At 40.3% G+C, this 22,457-nt stretch overlaps 1 protein-coding gene across 1 annotated transcript; it reads left to right on the top strand.

The window, feature by feature from the left end:
- The first annotated feature begins 697 nt into the window (after positions 1-697).
- On the top strand, positions 698-14,980 carry LOC110091498 (alcohol dehydrogenase 1B). Its single transcript, XM_073001896.2, has 9 exons — positions 698-3,548; positions 4,107-4,208; positions 6,822-6,960; positions 8,687-8,774; positions 8,874-9,093; positions 10,914-11,177; positions 12,342-12,477; positions 12,824-12,962; positions 14,395-14,980. Exons 1-9 carry the CDS (start codon positions 3,531-3,533, stop codon positions 14,417-14,419), a joined length of 1,131 nt encoding a protein of 376 aa, XP_072857997.2. The 5' UTR covers positions 698-3,530; the 3' UTR covers positions 14,420-14,980.
- The last annotated feature ends 7,477 nt before the right edge of the window (positions 14,981-22,457 follow it).

Raw genomic sequence — 22,457 nt, 5'->3', positions numbered from 1 at the left:
CAACCAACCAACCAACCAACCAACCAACCAACCAACCAACCAACCAACCAACCAACCAACCAACCAACCAACCAACCAACCAACCAACCAACCAACTAACTAACTAACTAACTAACTAACTAACTAACTAACTAACTAACTAACTAACTAACTATTGCCCTGAGGCTGATGTGAAATGTAACTCAGGCTGAAATCCATGTGGCATGTGTTTAACGTGCCTAACAAGGATGACTTCATCACAATTTATTTCAATGAAATTTATTTGTTCCAGTCAAAACTCAAAGCCTTGGGAGTTGCTTCATATTTGCATAAGAAATAGTTAATGGATGAAAAAGGAGTCAGGCTCAGGGTTTCTCCCTTGCTTGGGTAATGTTTTGTGAATGGTAGTGACCCCAAGAGGGTATCCTATAGGCCATCTTGACTGCTGTCATGGGCCTTGTCCACATTCATTCCTATGTAAAGCTTGACAACTTTTTAACTGCTGGCAAAACAGGCACAATACTGCACAGAAATATCATGCTATTTACTGGTATTTTCAATCATGGATACAGAAGCACAATATCCCACTTTCATAAACTGGAGGTTTTTTTTAAATAATTGAATTTTCTGGCTTTTAAAAACAGAGTACACATATACTACACGCAAATTCCAACAGCAGCATCCCTCATGCACAATTACTCAGTGCTGGAAGATCCCAGAAGATGACCCCATGATCTGTACTGCGGTTGCTGGGTTAGGGCAAAACCAAGAACAGCTGGAATATGGTTGCATAAGAAGAGAGAAAGATATAACATGAGATGGACTGATTCAGTAAAGGAAGCCAAAACTGTTGGTTTGCAAGGTCTGAGCAGAACTTACAAGGAAAGACAACATTGCTGGAAAAGGGGAGGCAGTAGGAAAGGGTAAAGTTGTAACATGAGATGGATTGACTCAGTAAAGGAAGCCACTGCTCTTAGTTTGCAAGACCTGAACAGGGATGTTAATTCAAATCTCCAGGGCCTGATGGAGTATTGTAGTATACATCCAAGAGTATTGAAGATACTGGCTGGGGAGATTGCAGAACCACTATCTATTATTTTCTTGAAATCATGGAGGATGGGTGAAGTGCCTGATGATTGGAGAAACATTAACATTATCCTGATCTTCCAAAAAGGAGGATCCGGGGAACTATAGGCCAGTTAACCTGACATCAATTCCGTAGAAAATTCTAGAGCAGATTATAAAACAGTCACTCTGCAAATACTTTGAAAACGGTGCAGTAATAATCAAAAGCCAATATGGATTTGCCAAGAACATATCCTGCCAGACTAATCTTATCTTATCTTGTTTTTTTTTATTTTATTGGGTAACCACCCTGGTAGATGGTAGGAATGCTCTAGACATTATATATCTTGACTTCGGCAAAACGTTTGCTAAGATGCTCCATGATATCGTGATTAGCAAGCTAACTAGGCTGATAGAACAACTGTCAGGTGGATGTACAATTGGTTACAGAATTGTACTCAAAGAGCGGTTTAGAATAGTTCCTTCTGAAACTAGGAGGAGGTAACAAGTGGGTTACCACAGGGCACAGTCCTGGAGCCCAGTGCTCTTTAACGCTGTTTTAATGACTTGGATGATGGGGTACAGAAAATGCTTATCAGATTCGCAGATGATACAAAATTGGGTGGAATAACTAATACTGTACCTTGGAAGATAGAAGCAAAATTCAAAAAGTTGTGACGACTGCCCACGTCACTCATGCCATTCATATTCATGAGCTGATTTGCATGAACCTATGAGAGGGCTGGAGAGGCAGAGTCAGCAGCTACATGAGGCTTGGCTGGAGAAGGAGGAGTCAGGGAGCAGATAGGAAAGGGAGAGAGAGTCAGAGATGAGAGTCTGAAGTAGAAATTAGTCTGTGGTAGAGAGGGTAGCGTTAGGAATTAAGAGTGTGGAACTTGGAGAGCTGAAAAGGTTAAGAGTGAAACAAATTATTAATAATCTAATGAATACCTTAAAGTCTGTGAAGAACCTGTTTAAGTGAGCTGTAATCAATAAACCTGTGTTCTACTTTATAATCACCTTGGACCTCATTCTTTCTAATTAAAGAGTGTTGACAGAAATCGACTGGTGGCAGTGGGGTAAAGTACGTGTTATCAACACGTGTTATCTCTGTGTTGGGTGAAACAAGCAGGGGTCATGTGGGTAAATGTCACAGATGTAGATAGGCTCAAACATGGGGCTGAATACAATAGTATGAAATTTAACAGTAAGTGCAAAGTTCAACACCTAGGGATAGAAACCAAATGCACAGTTACAAGATGGAGGATACGTGGCTCATTAATACTACATATTATAACCATCTTGTGTATTATAGACCACAGGCTGAATATGAGCCAATAGTGTGATGTGGCTGCAAAAAAGGCCAACATTAACATATGGTCTCTAAAGCCTGTGAAGTACCAGTTCCCCTCTATTTGGCACTGGTTAGCCCACATCTTGAGTACTGTGTCCAGATCTGGACACCACACTTTAAGGATGAAGGCAGCAAATTGGGACAAGTTCAGAGTAGGGCAACAAGGATGATCAGGGCACTGGTAACCAAGCCCTATGTGGAAAGACTGACAGAAGTGGGCATGTTCAGCCTTGAGAAAAGAAGACTGAAGGGAGATGTGATACAATTCTTCAGACACTTGAGAGATTGCCATATAGAGCAGGGCAGGATCTGTTCTCAGTACAGTACTCTCAAAGATACATAATAATGAGATCAATTGACAGGAAGCCAGATTTTGATGGCATATCAGGAAAAACTTCCTAACTGTTACAGTAGTACAACAATGTACTCAGTTACCTTGAGAAGTGCTGAGTACTCTATTGCTGAAGGCGTTCAAAGGAAAATTAGATCTGTCAAATCTACTTTTATCCAGTCTCACATTGGAATTAACCCTTGTGACGGACAGTCCAAATGTCACGCCTGTCCATCACAACAGAGGAGCTGGAGGTGTATGACAACCCTTAATAAGGATAATTGTCAGCAGAGATGGACTTCACAGATTCAAAATAATAGAGAATATTACAATGTTTTGTACTGTTCTTTGGTCATTGTTTGAGTGGCACATTTGACCTTGAGAACTCCTAGAAATACACTAATCTCATAGTGAAGTCTGGACATTTATCTCTAGTGGCAATTATTCTCTTTCTTTGACGCACTGAACTTCTTATCATAAGCATTCTTATCATAAGAGCATAATTTCTTAAGGATTCAGAATCTGCTTTTTTCAGATTTATTTAAAATACATTGAATGACTCCTTGAAATTCCTGAAAAGCTCTAATCTTAGTCACTCAGTGTAATAAAACAATAGGAGGAAAAAATGTAGCAGGAACGCTTAAGTTTCTTGGGAGGAGCTTGGAAAATGCTAATGTTAGTTGAAACCAAGGTCTGTCCTTGCCAAAGCTGTGTAGAGTGTGAACCTTTGTACATCTAGGAAGGCAGCCAGAAAGCAGTGAAGCAACACAGAGAAGCAGAGGCGTTACAAAGCCTATAGCCATGAGCACTGCAGGGAAAGTAAGTAGATAATTTCTTTTAAGATTGCTTCTTCATTCAAAAGATGTGTTATTATGAGCCATGAAAGTACTTCTGACTTAAAGATCCTGTGAATGCATGCCTTTCAAAGGTCCTGTCATTAACAATTCAAGGAAGGTACTTGTACAGCTGCTTGCAACTTTTTGAGGCTGCAGCCTTGCACAGTTTTGCTACCAGGAAAGTAGTTTCACAGAGAAAGGAATGCAGAAAACACAGACTATGAGAGGCCCTGTAAATGGAGGGGGGAAATTAAAACTCTCACTACGTTTCAGATTACATTTATTAATAGAATACACATTAGGATGGCAATGCTGCGAGGCTGCATAGAGACAGTTTAGAGTCTTAGCACAGAATCCTTCATTCAGCCTTTGAAACAAGACCATAGAATATTGTCCAAAGTATACTCTGTTGTAAACAGCCATGCAAACTTGCATCTACATCTAAGGAAGAAAGGAATTGTGCTTAATGCCAGAATACAAGTGCAGAGGATCAACTTTAGCTGAATGGAGAAGACCATCTCATCTTCAGTTGTTTTCACAGGTCATCAAATGCAAAGCAGCTGTAGTCTGGGAACCGAAGAAACCATTTAGCATTGTGGAAATAGAAGTGGCTCCACCAAAAGCACATGAAGTTCGCATTAAGGTAAGAGAGACAAACCCCATCCTGGGTTAAGGCTGCTGACCAGTAGCATCTACACTCATTTTTCTCAGATTTGCCCAGCTCTACTTTAAGGCAGAGTGTGGCAGCTTCCTGAAGCAGGAGGTGCAGGAGATGGGGACAGGCCCTTCTGCCATTTTTCTTGAGAGCCTATTACCCCCAGATGTTCTAGAGCAGTGGTCCCCAACCTTGGGCCTCCAGATGTTCTTAGACTTCAACTCCCAGAAATCCTGGCCTGCAGAGGTGATGGTGAAGGCTTCTGGGAGTTGTAGTCCAAGAACATCTGGAGGCCCAAGGTTGGGGACCACTGTTCTAGAGGATGACACTTTCTATGGTGAATTCAGATTTGCCAATCTGATGGGATTGTGCATGTGAAACGGGGTGGAGTTTTTCTTGTTGAGCTCTATACATTTTATGGAAGGAAAGGCAAACCAGATCCACAGGAGAGGTAGCTTTGGATCTGGTTTTCTAGGAACTCTGGGTGAGCACCAGGGCACTGAGAGCCAACGCTTCAGCTGGTGAACTTTTCACTTCCACATCTGCATTGTTTGTTCATATTTCCATGAGAAAGGAAAAGATCTAGTGCTGAGAAAAGGTTTTTTTTTTTTTTTTAACAAACGACAACTTCCAGAATCTGATAGAGACCGTTCTACATTCAGAATTCTGGTATTTATACCTCCTAAACCTAACTTTTCCAAAGACTTGGCCGTGCTTATCTACATCCTTTTTAAAATTTCTTGTAAAACATAGCTCAACAGTGTGCTCGGGTAAACTGTACTTTACACGTGAATATTGGAATCCTAGTTAGCAGACCATATTTCCTCCTTTAGAAAGAAATGGCGGGCACACTTCTTATTCCAGGAAAATGAGAGAGTCAGTGTTTATTAGAGCAATACACTGGAACGGGACAGATATTAGGAATCCTAATTCTAGGTAACAGAAGTGGAGATGCCCTTCATGGCTACTCATCTCTTGAGAACAAAGGCAAGCTATCTGCGATCCAGGAGCACTTGAAGGGAGAAATGTGAGAAGGCAGGAAATGACATCAGCAACACTACGGATATTAGTCTATGTGAGCATAAGTCACAGGAGGTAAAGGACAATCTAAGAAATCTGTAGAGGTCTCTCCCTCCTTATTTCTATCCACCGAAATGTGTGCATTCTCTGTGCAAATCAAAGTTAGGTAAAGGTAAAGGTTCCTCTTGACAAATTGTCCAGTCATGTCCGACTCTAGGGGGTGGTGCTCATCCCCGTTTCCAAGCCATAGAGCCAGCATTTGTTCATAGACAGCTTCCATAGTCACATGGCCAGTGTGACTAGACATGGAACGCCATTACCTTCCCACCAAGGTGGTGCCTATTTATCTACTTGCATCTTTACATGCTTTCGAACTGCTAGGTTGGCAGGAGTTGGGACAAGTGACGGTCTCCCTCCGTCATGTGGATTCAAACTGCTGATCTTATGACCTTGCAGCACAGAGGCTTTGCGGTTTAACCCACAGCACCACCATGTCACTTAAATCAAAGTTATTATGTCTTAAATATGAAATATAAGAATCATCATGGTCCAAGGTCTATGCCCAAGACAAGCACAGGCTTCAAGAATGCCCAGATCTGCTTTTTGGAACACTGCCACCACCCTTAAGGGGAAAAAACTGGAAAATATTTCCAAAACTGTAGAATGACCAAGTAGAAGGACTGGATATTACTCACTCACGTTTCAGACCGGACATATGAGTTTTATAAAGTTTATGTTAAAAAAAAGTGGAAAAGGCAAATGAAGGAACAAAAGGAGGGAAACAATTCTGGAATTATAAAGAAGATGGGTGCAGATTAGGACATATGAAACTGGGTTTCTAAAACCTAACCAACTTACTTTAACCTAGAGGTAAGTCTAGGCTTGTGAAGGGTGTATTTGCAAGGCATGGGAAACCTTTGCAAGAACACTCAATCCCTTCCAGGGGAGGAACTGAATTCATTCAGAGAGGGACATTGAAGTGAGACAAAGAGCCATGGTTCTCCATTCACCATATAGCCATTATTGTTGTTATGTGCCATCAAGTCACCCCTGACTTATGATGACCCTATGAATGAGCCATTTTACAGAATAGCCTGTCTTCAACAGCCCTGCTCAGTGCTTGCAAACTCAACCCTGTGGCTTTCTTTGGGGAATCAAACCACCTCTTCATTTTTTCTTGCTTCCTTCCACCTTTCCCAGCATTATTGCCCTTTCCAGAGAATGATGCCTTCTCATGCTGTGCCCAAAGGAGGACAAGCTCACTAGGACAACATGTTTCAACATTTTTGCCTCTAGAGATAGTTCAGACTTGATTTGATCTAGGACCCACTTGTTTGTCTTTCTGGCAGTCCAGAGTATCTGGAAGGCTCTCCTTCAGCACCACATTTCAAAGGTATCAATTTTATTTTCCTGTCAGCTTTCTTAACTATCCAACTTTCACGCCCATATATGGTGATTGGAAACACAAAAGTGTGGATCGTCTTGGTCTTCAGTGACACACCCTTACACTTGATGATCTGTGTTACACATCCACATATGAAGCAATTCTCTGTCACGAGACATCTTTCACTTCTATTCCAGATGTTGGCTTCTGGCATCTGCCATTCAGATGAGCATGTCCTGTCTGGTGATTTAAAGGTGAATTTCCCCATTATTGTTGGTCATGAAGGAGCTGGTGTTGTGGAAAGTGTTGGGGAAGGAGTTACCGGTATGAAACCAGGTATGCCTAAATGCAGGGTGATACAAAATAATATCAGCATACAGCTGTTTTCAACATTGATAAAATGACACTAAACATATATAACTGATGCCTTTTATTACCACAAAAAAAAAACTGTGATTGAATTAGATAATTTCATTATTCAGAGTTTATCTGATAAAAGCCTGTTTTAACTAGAAGCATCAATAAACTTTTTTGCTACCCTCTTCTTTAAAAAAAACCTCACTGTTGCCTATACTGGAAGTTTCCCTTATGTTTGAAAACCCACATTGTGTAAGTCAAGCACTTAGGCCATTGCTCTGTCCTCCATCAGTTGCAGAAAATGTTTCAGCATTAGTGCCAATCCTGCTGGAGTTTGATAACCACCATCTCTATGGCTCTCTATACCTTTATTCCTTATCACTGCCCAGGCACCAGAATGTCTGACATTTGAAGCTGGCAACAGTCAGTTAGAACTGAATTGAATACTTTGTTCCTGACATTGGCATCCCCACTTTGCTTGTTAAACTAACCGCACAAGTTAAATGTTCTTATTTGAAGTGTAGTTATTATTCCTGAGTTTGGGCAGTGGTACCTCGTGCAAAAATAATGCAGAGGCCTCATGAGAATTCCTAAAAATTCTGGCCCAGCCTGAACGAGGAGGCATGCTAGTTTATGGTGGTCTGCACTTTTTGCTGCAAGCATTTATTAGTTTTTGTGTGTTTATGAAACAAGATGAAAACATCAGAAATAGAACATTTAGCACTAACATGGGAAGCCAGGGAAGAACAAAACAGAACAAATGCTGGTACTAGAAAAAAAGTAAAACCTACCTATATTTCTGACAGACAAGTGTTCATTCCATTTTAAGGATTGTTTATACATTGATCTTAGGAGAGATCTCCCAAATATCCAACTATGTTCTTTTAATCTCATTTTATTTTACTCCTTTTCGCCCATGAGTTAGCACATCTTTGTTTTCTTCCCAAACTTTTATTTTCTAGGTACCATTTTGTGCATTGGGCAGAGTTTAGTACTACAGTGCTTCCTTAAACTTTAGCACAACATCATTATTTTCCAGGTACTAAACAATGTTTAGTATTTTGTCCCCTCTAGTCAACATGGAGAAAGAAAGTGCCCTAAAACTGAAGAACTGCCAGGGGAAACCTTGCATGATGAAACGCCTTCCAATATTGCCTTCTAAACTTTTGCCTATGAATTTAAATGCTGCTTTAGCTATATATATATAGGTATTTTAAATAAATATAAACAGATGAAGCAATTTTAGAGCAACATGACATCCTCAGAGCCAGCTGGCCTGGCTTCTCTGCCAGGAACCATCTGTTGCTTCTGAGCATGTGCCTGCCTATCAGCTGGCAGAGAAGCCAGGCCCACTGCCTCTGAGGATGGCACTTGCAGCAAACATAGGAGGAGCATGTACAACCATCCCCACCCCCATAGGCATGAACCAGAGAAACAAAATGGCTAACCACGAATCACCATGGACCACCATTTTTCCAGTTCATGTCCATCTCTAGTCTTGTGTCATGTGCTCACAGCCTGGTCAGTCCAAAGGGACAACATCACAGCAGAAAAGAATTAGCAACAAACAAAACTAGGATGTGCATTCGCTGGGTGTATCATTGTGACACGAAATGTCTGCATTTTGTGTGTGTCCATTCTCATGCCATCCAACTGTCTGGTACTTCCAGGGAGCCTCACCAAGACCTTTTTTTCTAACATCCAGGAGACAAAGTCATTCCTATTGGTCTGCCACATTGTGGGAAATGCAGCACTTGCAGAAATCCCAGAGGGAACTTGTGCAAAAGAAATGAGTGAGTTTCTATTATCATAGTGCTAGTATTATATTATTTTTGACATGTCCTTGGTGGGAATCACAACTGAGCTCTTATTTCCTTCTCTGTATATTAAAGCATCGTAGCACCTGTTGGCTTAATGTATGATGGAACCTCCAGATTCACTTATGAAGGAAAGCCAATTCACAATTTTGCGAGCACCAGCACTTTCACAGAATACACTGTGGTCCATGAGGATTCTGTGGCCAAAGTTGATGCTTCAGCTCCTGCTGAAAAAGTGTGTCTGATTGGCTGTGGATTTTCAACAGGCTACGGGGCTGCCATAAATTCTGCAAAGGTAAGGATCAAAACACAGAGGGTTGATCTGCAATATGGGGAATTTGTGGCATATCTGTATTTTGAGTCAAAGACGCCATCAAAATCCAATTTGCTGAATGTTTTCTCACAATTGTTTCCACTCATTCTAGTTTTATAATGGTGGTGGATAATATGTTTCATTCTGTTTACTGCATTAAAATATTTACAAATTATATTCCATGGTAATTTGCTAATTAGATGGTTCCAGGTTCCCATGCTCAAAAACAGAGCAGATGCAGGACCAGATAAAGAGTTGGTTACCTCACTTCTCAAGGAACCATCAGCATCTCCTCATGTGTACTTTGGGACCAGAACCGAGGTGTCTTTTCTGCTTTCATCAACATGAAAGGTTCTAGTCATAAATGGCTGATTACCAGAGAAGGAAAGACTCCACCCCAACCCACCCTCAATGAGCTTTGAAATCTTTCCATATCCCTCACATGTTGTAAAGAATAAATGTTGCTTTAAGTACTGTAGCTAGTAACTAGCAAAGAAAAAGGTTTTCTTCTTCTTCACATTTGTACCACATTTTCATGTGGAAGTAGTGCTCAAGGTAGCTTACAAACTTTGTAAAATAATAATTTAAAAAGGAAGCACAAATTTAACTACAAAACCAAGTAAAACTAAGACCACAAGGGGGAAAAATACACGCATTAAAATCAATTAAGTCCATTAAAACCATTAAAATCAGCAGAGTGCCTTTAAAATAAACTCAAGAGGCAGGGTTTGAGGCCTCTAACTTGAGTGACCTATAAGTCCTCAGTTGCTCAACATCTCTCGTGAGGATGACTTCCAGCTTTACGCTGTGATGAGACAGCAGCAGGAGGACAGAACTCCGTCCCCTGGGCTGAATTTCAATATGTTTGGGACCCCCCAGGGGGTTAAAACTACCCCGTAGAGGTGGTGAAATGGGGCAGAAGCCTGTTAATCATGGGGAGGGGGACTGTGGTTACCCACGTTTGATCCAGGAAACTCCCCAATCAACCAGTGGGCGGAAACAAGCAGCTGAATTACTGTAGCTTGCTTGCAAGTCGTAGCTTGCTTGCAAGTCGTTGGCAGCTGGCAAAAGAAGAAGCAATAAAACAGCCAATTTAACATTGTCGTTACCACTGGGTGAGATACAAAATCTTAACTATATGGCTCCGTGATTATCCCTGGACAGAATAATTCCTTTAATAGAAAAAAAGTGTCTCTTAGTCATACCACCAAATTGAGCAGCGGTGGATCTGGAGGGGAAAGAGACACAAAGAGACGCAAAGAAAATAAATTGGACATTGTGAATACATTAATTAAACACTTATTTATTTATTTATTTATTTATTTATTTATTTATTTATTTATTTATTTATTTATTTATTTATTTATTTATTTATTTATTTAATTTCTATCCCACCTATCTAATCAATTAAGATTATTCTAGGCGGCTAATTAACTTAATTATACTTCAAGGAAGGAAGTTTGGTATAGCGTACTTTGGTGTTAAGAAATTTTGGATTAGCTAAGGCTTTCACAGCTGGGATCTAATGGTTGTTGTGGGTTTTTGGGCTCTTTGGCCATGTTCTGAAGGTTGTTTCGCCAGTCTCTGTGGCCAGCATCTTCAGAGACTGGCGAAACATTAGGAAGAAAAACCTTCAGAACACGGCTAAAGAGCCCGAAAAACTCACAACAACCATTAGATCCCGGCTGTGAAAGCCTTTGTGAATAAAAAGTTACATAAATTAGGTGGGGGTATTCTAATGGACGAATTTTAGATCAATATTATTTTCCAAATTAACTTCTACTATTTTGATGCTGATGTAGGTGCGGCCTGGGTCCACCTGTGCAGTCTTTGGCTTGGGAGGAGTTGGCCTCTCAGTGGTCATGGGCTGTAAAGCAGCTGGCGCTTCCCGCATCATTGGAGTTGACATCAACAAGGATAAATTTCCTAAGGCTAAAGAACTGGGAGCCACTGAGTGTGTTAACCCACTAGACTACAAGAAGCCCATCAATGAAGTTCTGCTTGACATGACGGATGGAGAAGGTGTCGAATATTCATTTGAAGCGGTTGGGCGCCCGGAGACTTTGGTAGGTGCAGGCCTGAAAGGAAAGGGAAATGTACCCGTTATTTCCGAGCAGGGGTCTTCAGTTTGAGTTTATTTCCAGTTATCACACATGCTTGAAATGATCAAAGATGGAGTCATCCTACCTGACAGTGGCCATTAAGGTGTGGGTAGGAACATTCTGGGGGTTGCTTGTTCACTCCAACAAAGCGATTGAGTGACCATTGGCTTTAGGAGCAACCAGACCATCCCTGCAGCAGGCCAAAAAGCAGGCTAAATGCCACTGTAGTCATCACCTTAATCAGCTTATCACCAAGTTACTTTTTAAATGAGAAATACCATATTTTATTTTATTTTATTTATTGGATTTATACCCCACACCATTTGGCAACCAGGCCACTCTGGGCAGCTAACAACAGCACAATAGCAAAACATGATTAAAAATGCATACATTCAAACACATATAATAACCAACAAGATAAATTAAAACAGGTGCCAGTGAAGGTGGTAAAAGGATGATGAAAAAGATGGTGAAAAGGATGGCAAAAGGGAGGCCGAGACTAGGAAAACTAGGTGGACTGAGTCCTGTTTTAGTCTCCTTGTCCAGATGATACCTCTTTCCTCTCTCTCAGGACTTGTCACAGTCCCTCCCAGATGGTTCAATACCCCCCTCCCAACCTTCTAGAGAGATTGAGGGTTGGGCTGAAAGGAGCTCTTTTGGAATAGAGCCCTTCTCTTCCCTGGTCTTCCTTCAGCTGGTTTATTTTAGGATCTACGCCATTATTGCTATGGGATTAGAATTTCTTTCTTACTGCTCTCACCATGTCCTTCATACAGCAATACCATAAGAGAAGAGGTTGCCCATCTTGAAAGCAACATGTGTTGTACTAGGCATGGCAAATAGAGATGGGCTTGGTTCTTGCTGCATGGTCCTTCAGCCGAACGAGTGTTTGTTACTTCCCAGCCCCACCTCCTTCAGTGGGCACCCACTCAGAGGCAACACCCAGAGGAGGTCGTGGAGCAGGGAGGCTGAGGTGCTGCCTCTGAGTGGTGGGGCTGACAGAGGAGGCAGGCCTGTGAAGCACCGAAACCTGTTCAGCCGAAAGATGAACCAACATGAACTGCCATGCCCATCTCTAATGGCAAATCTTTAGGTTGATTCTCACGTGTGACTTTGGATTTACTTCAGGCAGCAGCCTTGGCTTCTTGCCACCTGAACTATGGAAAATGCATTGGTGTGGGAGTGCCTCCTTCTGCATCAGAAATGGCTTTCTCCCCGGCACTTGTCTTCATAGGCCGCACTTTGAAAGGATCTCTATATGGAGGTAAGGTCCAATAAGATTTATGTTATTTGGCTGCTGAAAGTATCTTTGGAAGTCAATATCTCACATTGCAATGAGTTTTAGCACAGCATATGGATAACAAGGACCAAGAGGCCTCTGGGTAGCCTTGGCATAGCAGGACATTTTCAGCAGTCTTGACATCCACCCAGATAACTGAGTTTCACGGCTCTGAAGCATTCCACTGTGGAATAGCTGATAAAAGATTGCTAAGTTTGAACCAGACCGATAGAGGTCAGAAATCTGTTTAGACTGAAAGACACATATCCATTTTTTTAATGCAATCCTAATCTGTATTTCATACGCTAAACATGTACACTTTTATTTACAGGTTGGAAAGGTAAAGAGCCTGTTCCTAGGCTTGTTTCAGATTTTATGGAGAAAAAGTTTGCTCTGGACCCATTAATTACCCATACACTGCCTTTTGAGAAAATCAATGAAGGCTTTGACCTGCTCCGAGCGGGGAAAAGGTAAATCTTTTCTTTTCTTTCACTGAGAAGAAAAAGTGAATGACTATGGGACAAGAAATAGTGATCCGGACTAGGGGTGTGTCTTAGATTACAGATGTAACACTGATTTAACAGTTACTGAGTCAGATTGCATGTCAGGTGAAATGTTCCATTCCTGTTCCATTCTATCTATCTATCTATCTATCTATCTATCTATCTATCTATCTATCTATCTATCTATCTATCTATCTATCTATCTATCTATCTATCTATCTATCTATCTGTCTGTCTGTCTGTCTGTCTGTCTGTCTGTCTGTCTGTCTGTCTGTCTGTCTGTCTGTCTCTCTCTCTCTCTCTCTCTCTCTCTCTCTCTCTCTCTCTCTCTCTCCTAAAAGATTAAAGGCTGCTTACAGTATTAAAAGGAACAAAGTTTTAAAATGAATAGTAAATTATTACAATATTAGGAAAGCATTAAAAAGATACCGTTTTAAAACTCATAAATAAGAGCAATATTGAAAGCTCAAGTAAAAGAACAGAATAAAACAATCCCTTTTAAAGATCCCCTTGGTCAACCAGTCATTTGAAGGAAAGCTTGCCTGAAGAGAAATGTCTTTGTATGCTTGTAGAAGGACAGCAAAGATGGGGCCAGCTTGGTTTCCCGTGGAGAGGTGGTGCCCAGAGTCTGGGAGCAGCAACAGAGAAGGCCCTCTCCCATTTCCCCAGCAAACGTGCCTATGAAGGTTGAGAGACCTCTCCTGCTGATCTTAATAGGCTCATAAAAGGGGATACAATCCTTAATGGAGGAAGAGAGAATGTTAACAGCACGGGAGGTTGGTTCATTAGGACTAGTGGAGCAACATACCTCTCCCAGACTCAGGCTATCACTAGCCAGCTTACGTCTACTGGCCTCTATGTTTATAATCATATTAACCTTCTACTAAGTCCATTACTCTGACATTTGGCTGCCCATAAATAGTCAAAGGAGCAACAGGAGGTTAGACAGAAACATTGACAGGCTCAATCAGTGGGCTGTTACAGATTCAAGTAACCCATGAGAGATACAACAGGAGCCAACCTCTGGCCCGGCCAGTGTGCTCATGCTCTAGTTCCTGCACTGGGTAGATTGCCAGCCTGCTGCTGTTTCCTTCACTGCCTTCTCCAGACCCTGATCTCTATCTATCTCTCAGTGAAACCACACCACACTGTTCCAAAGCATACCTCCTCCTCTCATTTGCAGCAAATCACCATCCACATGCAAATGTGTACTGTCTGTCAATAATACTACACTTGTCAATCACTCCCTACGCATCATTGGAACTACTTAATATCTATAATTACACTTAGGGACTTTGGATAGTCATTAATAAACTAAGTCCCAATGATTCTAAGGGGTTCAGTTGAAGAAGAACAGAGTTCATTGCCCTTAACTTTAAACTGTGTTCTGATGTTTCAGCATCCGCACTGTTCTGATATTCTAAAGTCCCTACTGGGGAGCAAATACGAGATCTTTTCTAGCTGAATTCCATGACATCAGTGAAGTACACCTTGATACTGGGGCATCTGGGAAAGTGAGTGATCCCTGCAGTTTGGCAGCTGCTTTATCAGCATATAGACTGAGCCGAAGATCATTTTCTTCTTCTTCTTCATATGCAACAGAAGGGACTTGCTGTAATTAGAAGCTTAATTTCTTTTCATGATTCATACATTTGATATTGTATTCTATGAAGTAACCACAAAAATAAAAATAGTGTACTTCAAAACTTATGTGTGGTAATTAGGTTGTCATCCTATATGCATATAGTACTCATTCCTCTTAAATTCAGTGGGACATTTATGAATGGACATGCATAGAATTTCATTGTTATATATGGTCATTAAAAATGTGGTGGTGGGGGGTTTCAAAGTGGTGCATGAATGACACTGATTTCCTGAACATTCATTGATTTTAAAAAACTGTATCTTGGGTATGTATTCATATATTTTGATATGAAATGTTAGCAATGGTTAAATATAAATAAATAAAGCTTTTTCTGAGGGAATTTACATGGCATGTATTTTTCTTTCTCCAGGCAATTTTCAATATTAAAAAGTTGAGGTCAAGGGAGGAGTGATATGCCATTTGGTGTGATCCTCACATCTAAATGCCACATTGACCTCAGCATTTCTGGTATCCTGAAATGGCCAGTCTGTGCAAAGATGGATTTTGAGAGAAACGAAAGGAGTCGGGGTTCAAGTACAGCTGGGAAAAGGCAGACAGAGGCAGAGAAAGAGACTGAGGCAAGCTACATCTGGTGGTGCAAGGGGAGAAGTTGCAGCAGATCGCCAGCAAACAGCAGACACCCGTCTACCTTTTGCACTCTGCTCTGGCTACACCAAGTTCGGAGAGAGTAGGAGGGGGTGGCAGAGAGAAAGGAGTGGGACATGCAGAAAAGGGGTGTGTGTAATCTCCCACCTCTACCCCAGATCTCTCTGGTGGAGACCAAAGGAACAGTTCCTCCATTTTATGCGTTGTATTGTGTAGAAAGAGGGGGGAGGGGAAATTGTTTGGAGGACACAAATCTGATTGGCAATGGGCAAAAGTTTTATTTTATTTTATTTTTAAAAATTTCTAAAACAAATACAAGAATATAAAATACTTACTAATACAATCTAAAACACAGTGCACCCCCATACCCACAGGACCCTTTGAAGCAATAGTTTTATTACAAACCTCCGTTCCAAAATTGTATCGCTTGTTGCTTAGAGGCTTTTCCCTTTCCTTTCACTCATACATATTCAATGAATCTACCCCAAATAGCATAAAAATATTTAAACTTATTTCCCCTCTTTTCATCTTAAATTGAGTAATCAATTTATCATTTCACGAAATGTCCCATACTTCATTATACCAATCTTCTAATTTAATATCATTTTTATCTTTCCAGAATCTAGCTATTAATATTCTAACACTTGTCATAAGATTAGAAATAAATTCCTTTGAGCAATAATCAAGTTCTATCTTATGAAAAATTGATAGCAAAGCAATTTTAGAATTAATTTCGATATATTCTCAAAATATATTACATATTCCCTTAAAAATCAATTGCCAAAGTTTCTTAATTTCTGAAAGAAATTTCTACACTCCCACCACATATGACAGTATGTGCCAATTTCTTCATCACATTTCCAACAGGCCTTAGAATAGTATGAATTTATTATGTTCAATTTCACTGGAGTTATGTACCACCTTAAACTTTTTTTTTTAAAAAAAACACCTTTATTCTTACCAACATTAAACTTAAAACTCTCATCTTCCAAATTTTGTACAATCCTCTGTTTTAATTTCTGTCTTTAAATCATGTTCCCAAATTGATTTCAAACCTTCTATTTCAGTCTCTTTTTCCTCTTGTTCCAAAAATTAGGTTATAAATTCTACTTACTACTCCCTTCCTCAAAGCATCTTGTATTTGATGGTTGTTCTGGGTTTTTTGGGCTCTTTGGCCGTGTTCTGAAGGTTGTTCTTCCTGACGTTTCACCAGTCTCTGTGGCCGGCATCTTCAGAGGACAGCCCAGAACAACCATTAGATCCCGGCCGTGAAAGCCTTCGCGAATATATTGAATCTTGTATTTGTTTTGGAAATTTTTAAAAAATAAAAATAAAAAGCAAAAGGCAAAGGTGTGATAGATTACATTGTTCTTTCACATTCAGTATTGCCATACTTTTGTTAGGCCCGAGAACAATGATATGCCAATTCAACTGTTGCTTTCTTTATTAATTAGAATATCATTAATAATAAGGCCTTGAAAGGAAAATGTGATAGTTCATGTAGAGAGAAAGTTGTGATGGACTGGAAATTTACAAGAACAGATAAATTTATTTCTAATGTCTCCCAAGCTCTTATTTTTAAGAGAACAATTTTTTACTTCCTCTGACCATTTGGAAATTTTTAACATCTAGAGAGAGAGTGTCAGAGATCATTGAGCCAAGGTACATGAAATCATGAACAACCTCCAGTTCTTGTGTAGAGATTGTAATAGAGGGAGGTGAGTCCACACCCTGCCCCTTGACTTGTGTTTTCTTCAGGCTGATTGTTAGTCAAAATCTTGGCAGGCTTTACTAAAATGATTCATAAGTTGTTGGAGCTCTTCAGCAGAATGGGCAACCACAGCTGCATCATCAGCGAAGAGGACGTATCGCATGCATTTCAGCTGGACTTTGGTCTTTACTCTCAATCTAGAGAGATTAAAGAGCTTTCCATGTGATCTAGTCCAGAGATAGACACCTTCTGTTGCAGTTCCAAAGGCACACCAGCATGACAACAAAAAAGACCCCAAACAGGGTCAGCACAAGGACACAGTCCACTTTTATGTCAAAGCAATCTGATGTTGAGCCATCAAAAACTACAGTGCCCTTCATTTCCTCACGAAAGGACCTGATGATGTTAAGGAGCTGAGGTGGACATTCAATATTGGGAGGTATTTTAAAAAGGCCATCTCTGCTAACCAAATCAAAGGCCTTTGTAAGATCTATGAAGGCCACAAAGAGTGGCTGTCATTGTTCCCTACATTTCTCCTGCAACTGTCTGAGAGGAAATAACATGTCAATGGTGGATCTATTGGCTCAAAATCCACACTGTGATTCTGGATAGACTCTGTCTGCAAGCACCTGGAGCCTCTTCAGCACAACATGGGCAAGCTGCTTCCCTACAATGCTGAGAAGAGAGATGCCATGGTAGTTATTGCAGTCGCCCCTGTCTCCTTTGTTCTTATACAATGTGACAATGTTTGCATCCTTCATGTCCTGTGGTACTCCACCTTCCCTCCAGCAAAGACAAAATATTTCATACAGCTCAGTGGTAATGATCTCTTTACAGCACTTCCCTTGCCGGAGGCGAGGGAATCCAAGGCCAATCTTATTTCTGCTAAAGTTGGTTCGCTGTCCAACTCTTCCAAGACAGGCACACACTCAATGTTATTTAATGCCCCTTTGGTTACTATGTTCCCTCTAGAATATAGCTCAGAATAGTGCTGCACCCAGCGGTCCATCTGCTGTGCTCAGTCCTGGATGATCATGCCTGTAGCAGTCTTCAAAGAAGCAGATTTCTTCTGTATTGGACCTAAAGCCTGCTTGATACCATCATACATCCCCTTGATGTTACCTGTGTCCACTGCTATCTGTACCGGAGAGCAGAGCTGACGCCAATAATCATTAGAACATCTCTTGGCAGTCTGTTGGACTTTGCTATGAGCAACTCGAAGAGCCTGCAAATTGTACTCACTAGGACAGGCTTTGTATGCTGCTAGAGCTCTCCTCTTTTCCTCAATGGCTAGCATCAAGTTCTCCGAGAGCTAAATACAACAAAAATAGCACAAATATTATCTTATAATATTAATAATGGCACAACCAATTTTTGAAGTGAGGTAAGACTGGAGGCGAGGCATTAATAAATGTTTAATTGTTTTAATATGATTTTAAAAAAAAAACCCTCTTGTCTATTATGTAGTTCAATCAGTTGTGAACCACCTTTGGTCCCCTATGGGGAGAAAAGTGGAATATAAATAAATAAAGAAGGAAATAAATATCAAATATGATGGCATTTCTGGTATAAATGGTTTCAAAAAAAAGATCAATAAACTGGGATAAGGGGCTCAAGGACAGAATGGGATCCTGGGACTATGGATCTTCCTGCCACTGGTTTATTTGCTTTATGAATCTTGGGTAAGGTGTAAAAAAACTGGCATTCTGGAGTTATTGTTAAGCAGAAATTTATATTCATTACTGATGCAACCCAGTCTTAAACCCTCCTCTAGTGTCATTTTAATTTCTTTAATGATTTCATTAGTGGGGTCATATGCACATAGTTCATATGCTGTTGTGTCTGACAGTTGTCTTAAGAACTTCTTGCTTATAGTTACTGGGATTTTGTATAAGTGCAGCACCAACCTTGTCTGCTCTTTTTATAACTATGGATGGATCAGAGGAAAGAGATCTGAGGGTGCACTGTTCTGCCTTACTCATATTTTTCCATGGGAATTTTGTTGACATATCTAGTTTCTCCAAAACCAGTTTTTCAAAAGTTATGATAACAGGAGCTGGATTACCAGGGGGCATGAACAAAGATTTACTTCTGAAGTTAACCCTGTGTCCCCCAGAATATTCCTCTGACTTAGCAAAGAAGTGCCTCAATTTGACATTCCTAAAGAAATGAAACAAATTTAGTCTCACTTGAGTAGAACTATGTATGCATGAAGGTACAAAAGATAGTCCTTTTTCTAAAAAAAAAATAATCGGTCTTTCATTTGTACTTTTGTCACTAGTGGATGTACCACTTCCCCCTGCTTTGTTCCATATTTATACTGATGTAATGGCCTGGGATGACATATTCAGCTATTCTAAAGAATATCTAGATAAATTACTATGACAGTCTTCCATTTTTAATGGGAAGATGGATGTGCTGACATTAAATGGGACTAATTATGCAATATGCACAAAAGACTGGTTAGAAGTAAACTGCATGGCTCCACATTATTAGAATACTGCTGAGTACAACAGATTCCCAGAGGCCTGAGAATATTGAAAGAACCCGGCATGTATCGAGATAAAGAAGGGTTTATGGACAAATGGAGTTAGAACAGAACTTAATTATAAATTAACTTAGAATTGAACACTACAAGAAAATATGGACAGATACAAACAGCACCTCACCAAAGAAAAGGAGCAGAATTTGGCTAATTTGGATAAAGAACTGAAGAATTTTTATGACGAGCTCAAAGCATTCACGCACAAAAAGTTTCTAAGAGATGAAAAGGACTATGCCTCCAAAAGGATTTACCCCCGGCATTGCAAAAAAAAATCTTTAAAAGTATCCTTCGACGACAGTGTCATACACAGACTGGGAATCGGCAGCCGAGGGCAGCAGCAATACAGACCACAGACATTAATCTTTTTTCAGAGGAAAGGCAAAGAAAACAGAGAAGATACGGTCACAGTGCAAAGGTCAAAAAAGCATCTACAAGGGAAACTTAGCCTCTGATCCAGTTTATCAGGAGTCGACAGTTATAAATCTTTCTAACAGGCCTCTGAATGACGTTGAGCGGAATGCATTAGAAAAAAGACTACATATCTTTTGTACCTGCATGATGGTGTACATGAACCACAATTTTTCTTTCTCCCTTGCCCCAAAGTTTGCCACAATTTGTTAACTGGTTGTATCAGTTTCACAATTGTAGAGAAGCTGCTAGTACCTGAAGTAATTAAGATCAAAAGATAGAAGTGAATTGCAATGACGCTCCCAGCGTTCTCCAGGAAGTGTGGTTTCAAATTTAGTCTGAAAGGCCCGCATTTTTAAAAGTTGTAATTTCCATACAGAAGACCCACCAGAAGTGCCAGGGGAACTGTATGTTCAATGGTGTGTGGTTTAGATATCATTTCAGTGCAACAGTCCTTTCCAAAGAAGATGGAGTAGCAATGATTTAACATCTTTAATTTTCACAGTTATGGACATAACTGGAGATGGGAAGGACAACTATATATTTGTGAAGGGGGCTGTACTAGTCTCCACCTATGCCCCTAACTCAAGACGACTGCAGCTGCTGGAGTGCTATCAAAGAAACTGGATTTATTCCAGACTGGAAAAACATTTGACTACATTTTCTCCACAGTGACTTACAAATAATTCCAAAATTCTTTGTTCAACTGGCTCAGTCTTTCAAGAAAATGATCAAGACTCTTTCGGTGGAGAGGAGGCTGTAGGGCCTTTATCATGATCATGTATAATGCGTGGTGGGAAATGAGCTAGCAGTGGCAAGCAACTAAGGTGTGAAAAGGGTACTGGTGAGGTTGGTACAATGGATTTTTTTTGTTGTTAACATTTCTTGATAGATGCCTGTATTGCTTGATTATGCTTTTTATGATGTTACATAGGGATGGGCATGAACCACCGGCTCGCCGGTTCGGTGTGGTTTGTTTACCAGCCCAACAGATGTTCCGCAGTGCCTGAAGGAGCGAAACCAGGGTGCTGCCTCTGAGTGGGCACCCCTCAGAGGGAGCAGGGCGCTGAATCATGGAAGACCTGTTGGGCTGGTAAACAAGCCTCACCAAATCACCGAACCAAGAGTTTGTGCCCATCTCTAATACAATAACATAACAAAGCAGTGCATTACCAGGTCAGTCACGCTAGCAACAAAAATGTCCATTGTATCAACAGCCTCAATTTGATATCATTAACAAAATAAAGAACAGAGTGTAGCCCAAGAACCACCATTAGGTCAGCACAACTAGAAGAGTATTAAACGCAACATACTGTATGTGTTCAAACTACGTAGAAAAATGGTGTGGAAATCCTTCTTCAGATATTCCGAGTCCCTAATCATTTATGGTTTAATATGATTTTATGGTTTTTAATATGGTATTTCTTTCATCATTTTTAGTAATTGTATACTCACTGTTGTTAACTTTAAAATACTGTCTTTTAATGATGTAAGCTGCCTTGGGCCCGTTTTAAGGAGAAAGGTGGGGTAAAAGAAAGAGAGAGAGAGAGAGATAAAACTGGCATTTTAAAAATTCATTAATGGACTATGGTTGTATTTCCAGGCTTCCTTTAAGGGCCTCCTTTAATATATGTTTAATTCTTTTTAAATTTTGTAATAATTTATTATTTTAGCTTTTAGATTTGTTGAATGAATGAATGAATGAATGAATGAATGAATGAATGAATGAATGAATGAATGAATGAATGAATGAATGAATGAATGAATGAATAGCAATCTTGTCTGAACCACAACCTGGTATTGAAATCATGGTTACCGTTCTTCCACAAATGTTTTATTACTCCAGAAAGGTGAATTTCAACTGTCTACAATTTGCACAGCCCCATTCCTCCCTCCCTCATTCTGCATCATTATCACCACCCCTAACCCATCCCTTTGGCTGGCATTAAAATCTTCTCTCCCTCTCTCTCACTCACTTTTTGAAATGCTCAGCAAGTGAAATGCTACTGAAACAGGAAGACATGGCAAGCATATGAATTAGTACTGCATCAGTTTAGCAGTACTGTATACTGTTAAGGTTGGTACTATATTGCTAAACCAGGAACAAAGAATACTTCTAAAATACAGCTTACAAATTGCATTGCAGTCATAGTCCTTATCAGTGCAAACAGAAGGGAGACAAAAGGAGCAGGGTTCACTCCTACACTATGCCCCACTCTGTGCACGAACAGTGATGAAATCTGGACATGCTCAGCAACAGCCCCAAAGGAGCAATAAAGGTGATGGCACAGCCAGAAGCAAGACAAAATAGCGCAGCTGGAACTGCTTCTGAAATACACAGGTTCTGCTGACTGAACAACATAAATGACATATTTATAAAATCATATCTGTTTCTGATTGGCACTAATGTTTCGATGGAATAAACATTGAAAGGAACATAGCTGAAACAACAGGGTATATACCTACCTGGCGACTCCCTGAATTAGTAACTCATAATGAAATCAAGAAGTGTTGCTGCAGTGACAGTTCTTCTCTTTCCTTGACAGA

This window comes from Pogona vitticeps, chromosome 5, assembly GCF_051106095.1.
Source record: "Pogona vitticeps strain Pit_001003342236 chromosome 5, PviZW2.1, whole genome shotgun sequence".
Classification (NCBI taxonomy): domain Eukaryota; kingdom Metazoa; phylum Chordata; class Lepidosauria; order Squamata; family Agamidae; genus Pogona; species Pogona vitticeps.
Note: the sequence above shows the minus strand (reverse complement) of the source record. Positions and strands in the feature narration are given on the sequence as shown.

Bases quoted from the DNA above. Each gene is read 5' to 3' on its own strand.
- LOC110091498 (XM_073001896.2), top strand. The intron at 8,775-8,873 runs GTGAGTTTCTAT...TGTATATTAAAG, and splicing joins AACTTGTGCAAAAGAAATGA to CATCGTAGCACCTGTTGGCT. The intron at 12,963-14,394 runs GTAAATCTTTTC...CTGATGTTTCAG, and splicing joins CTGCTCCGAGCGGGGAAAAG to CATCCGCACTGTTCTGATAT.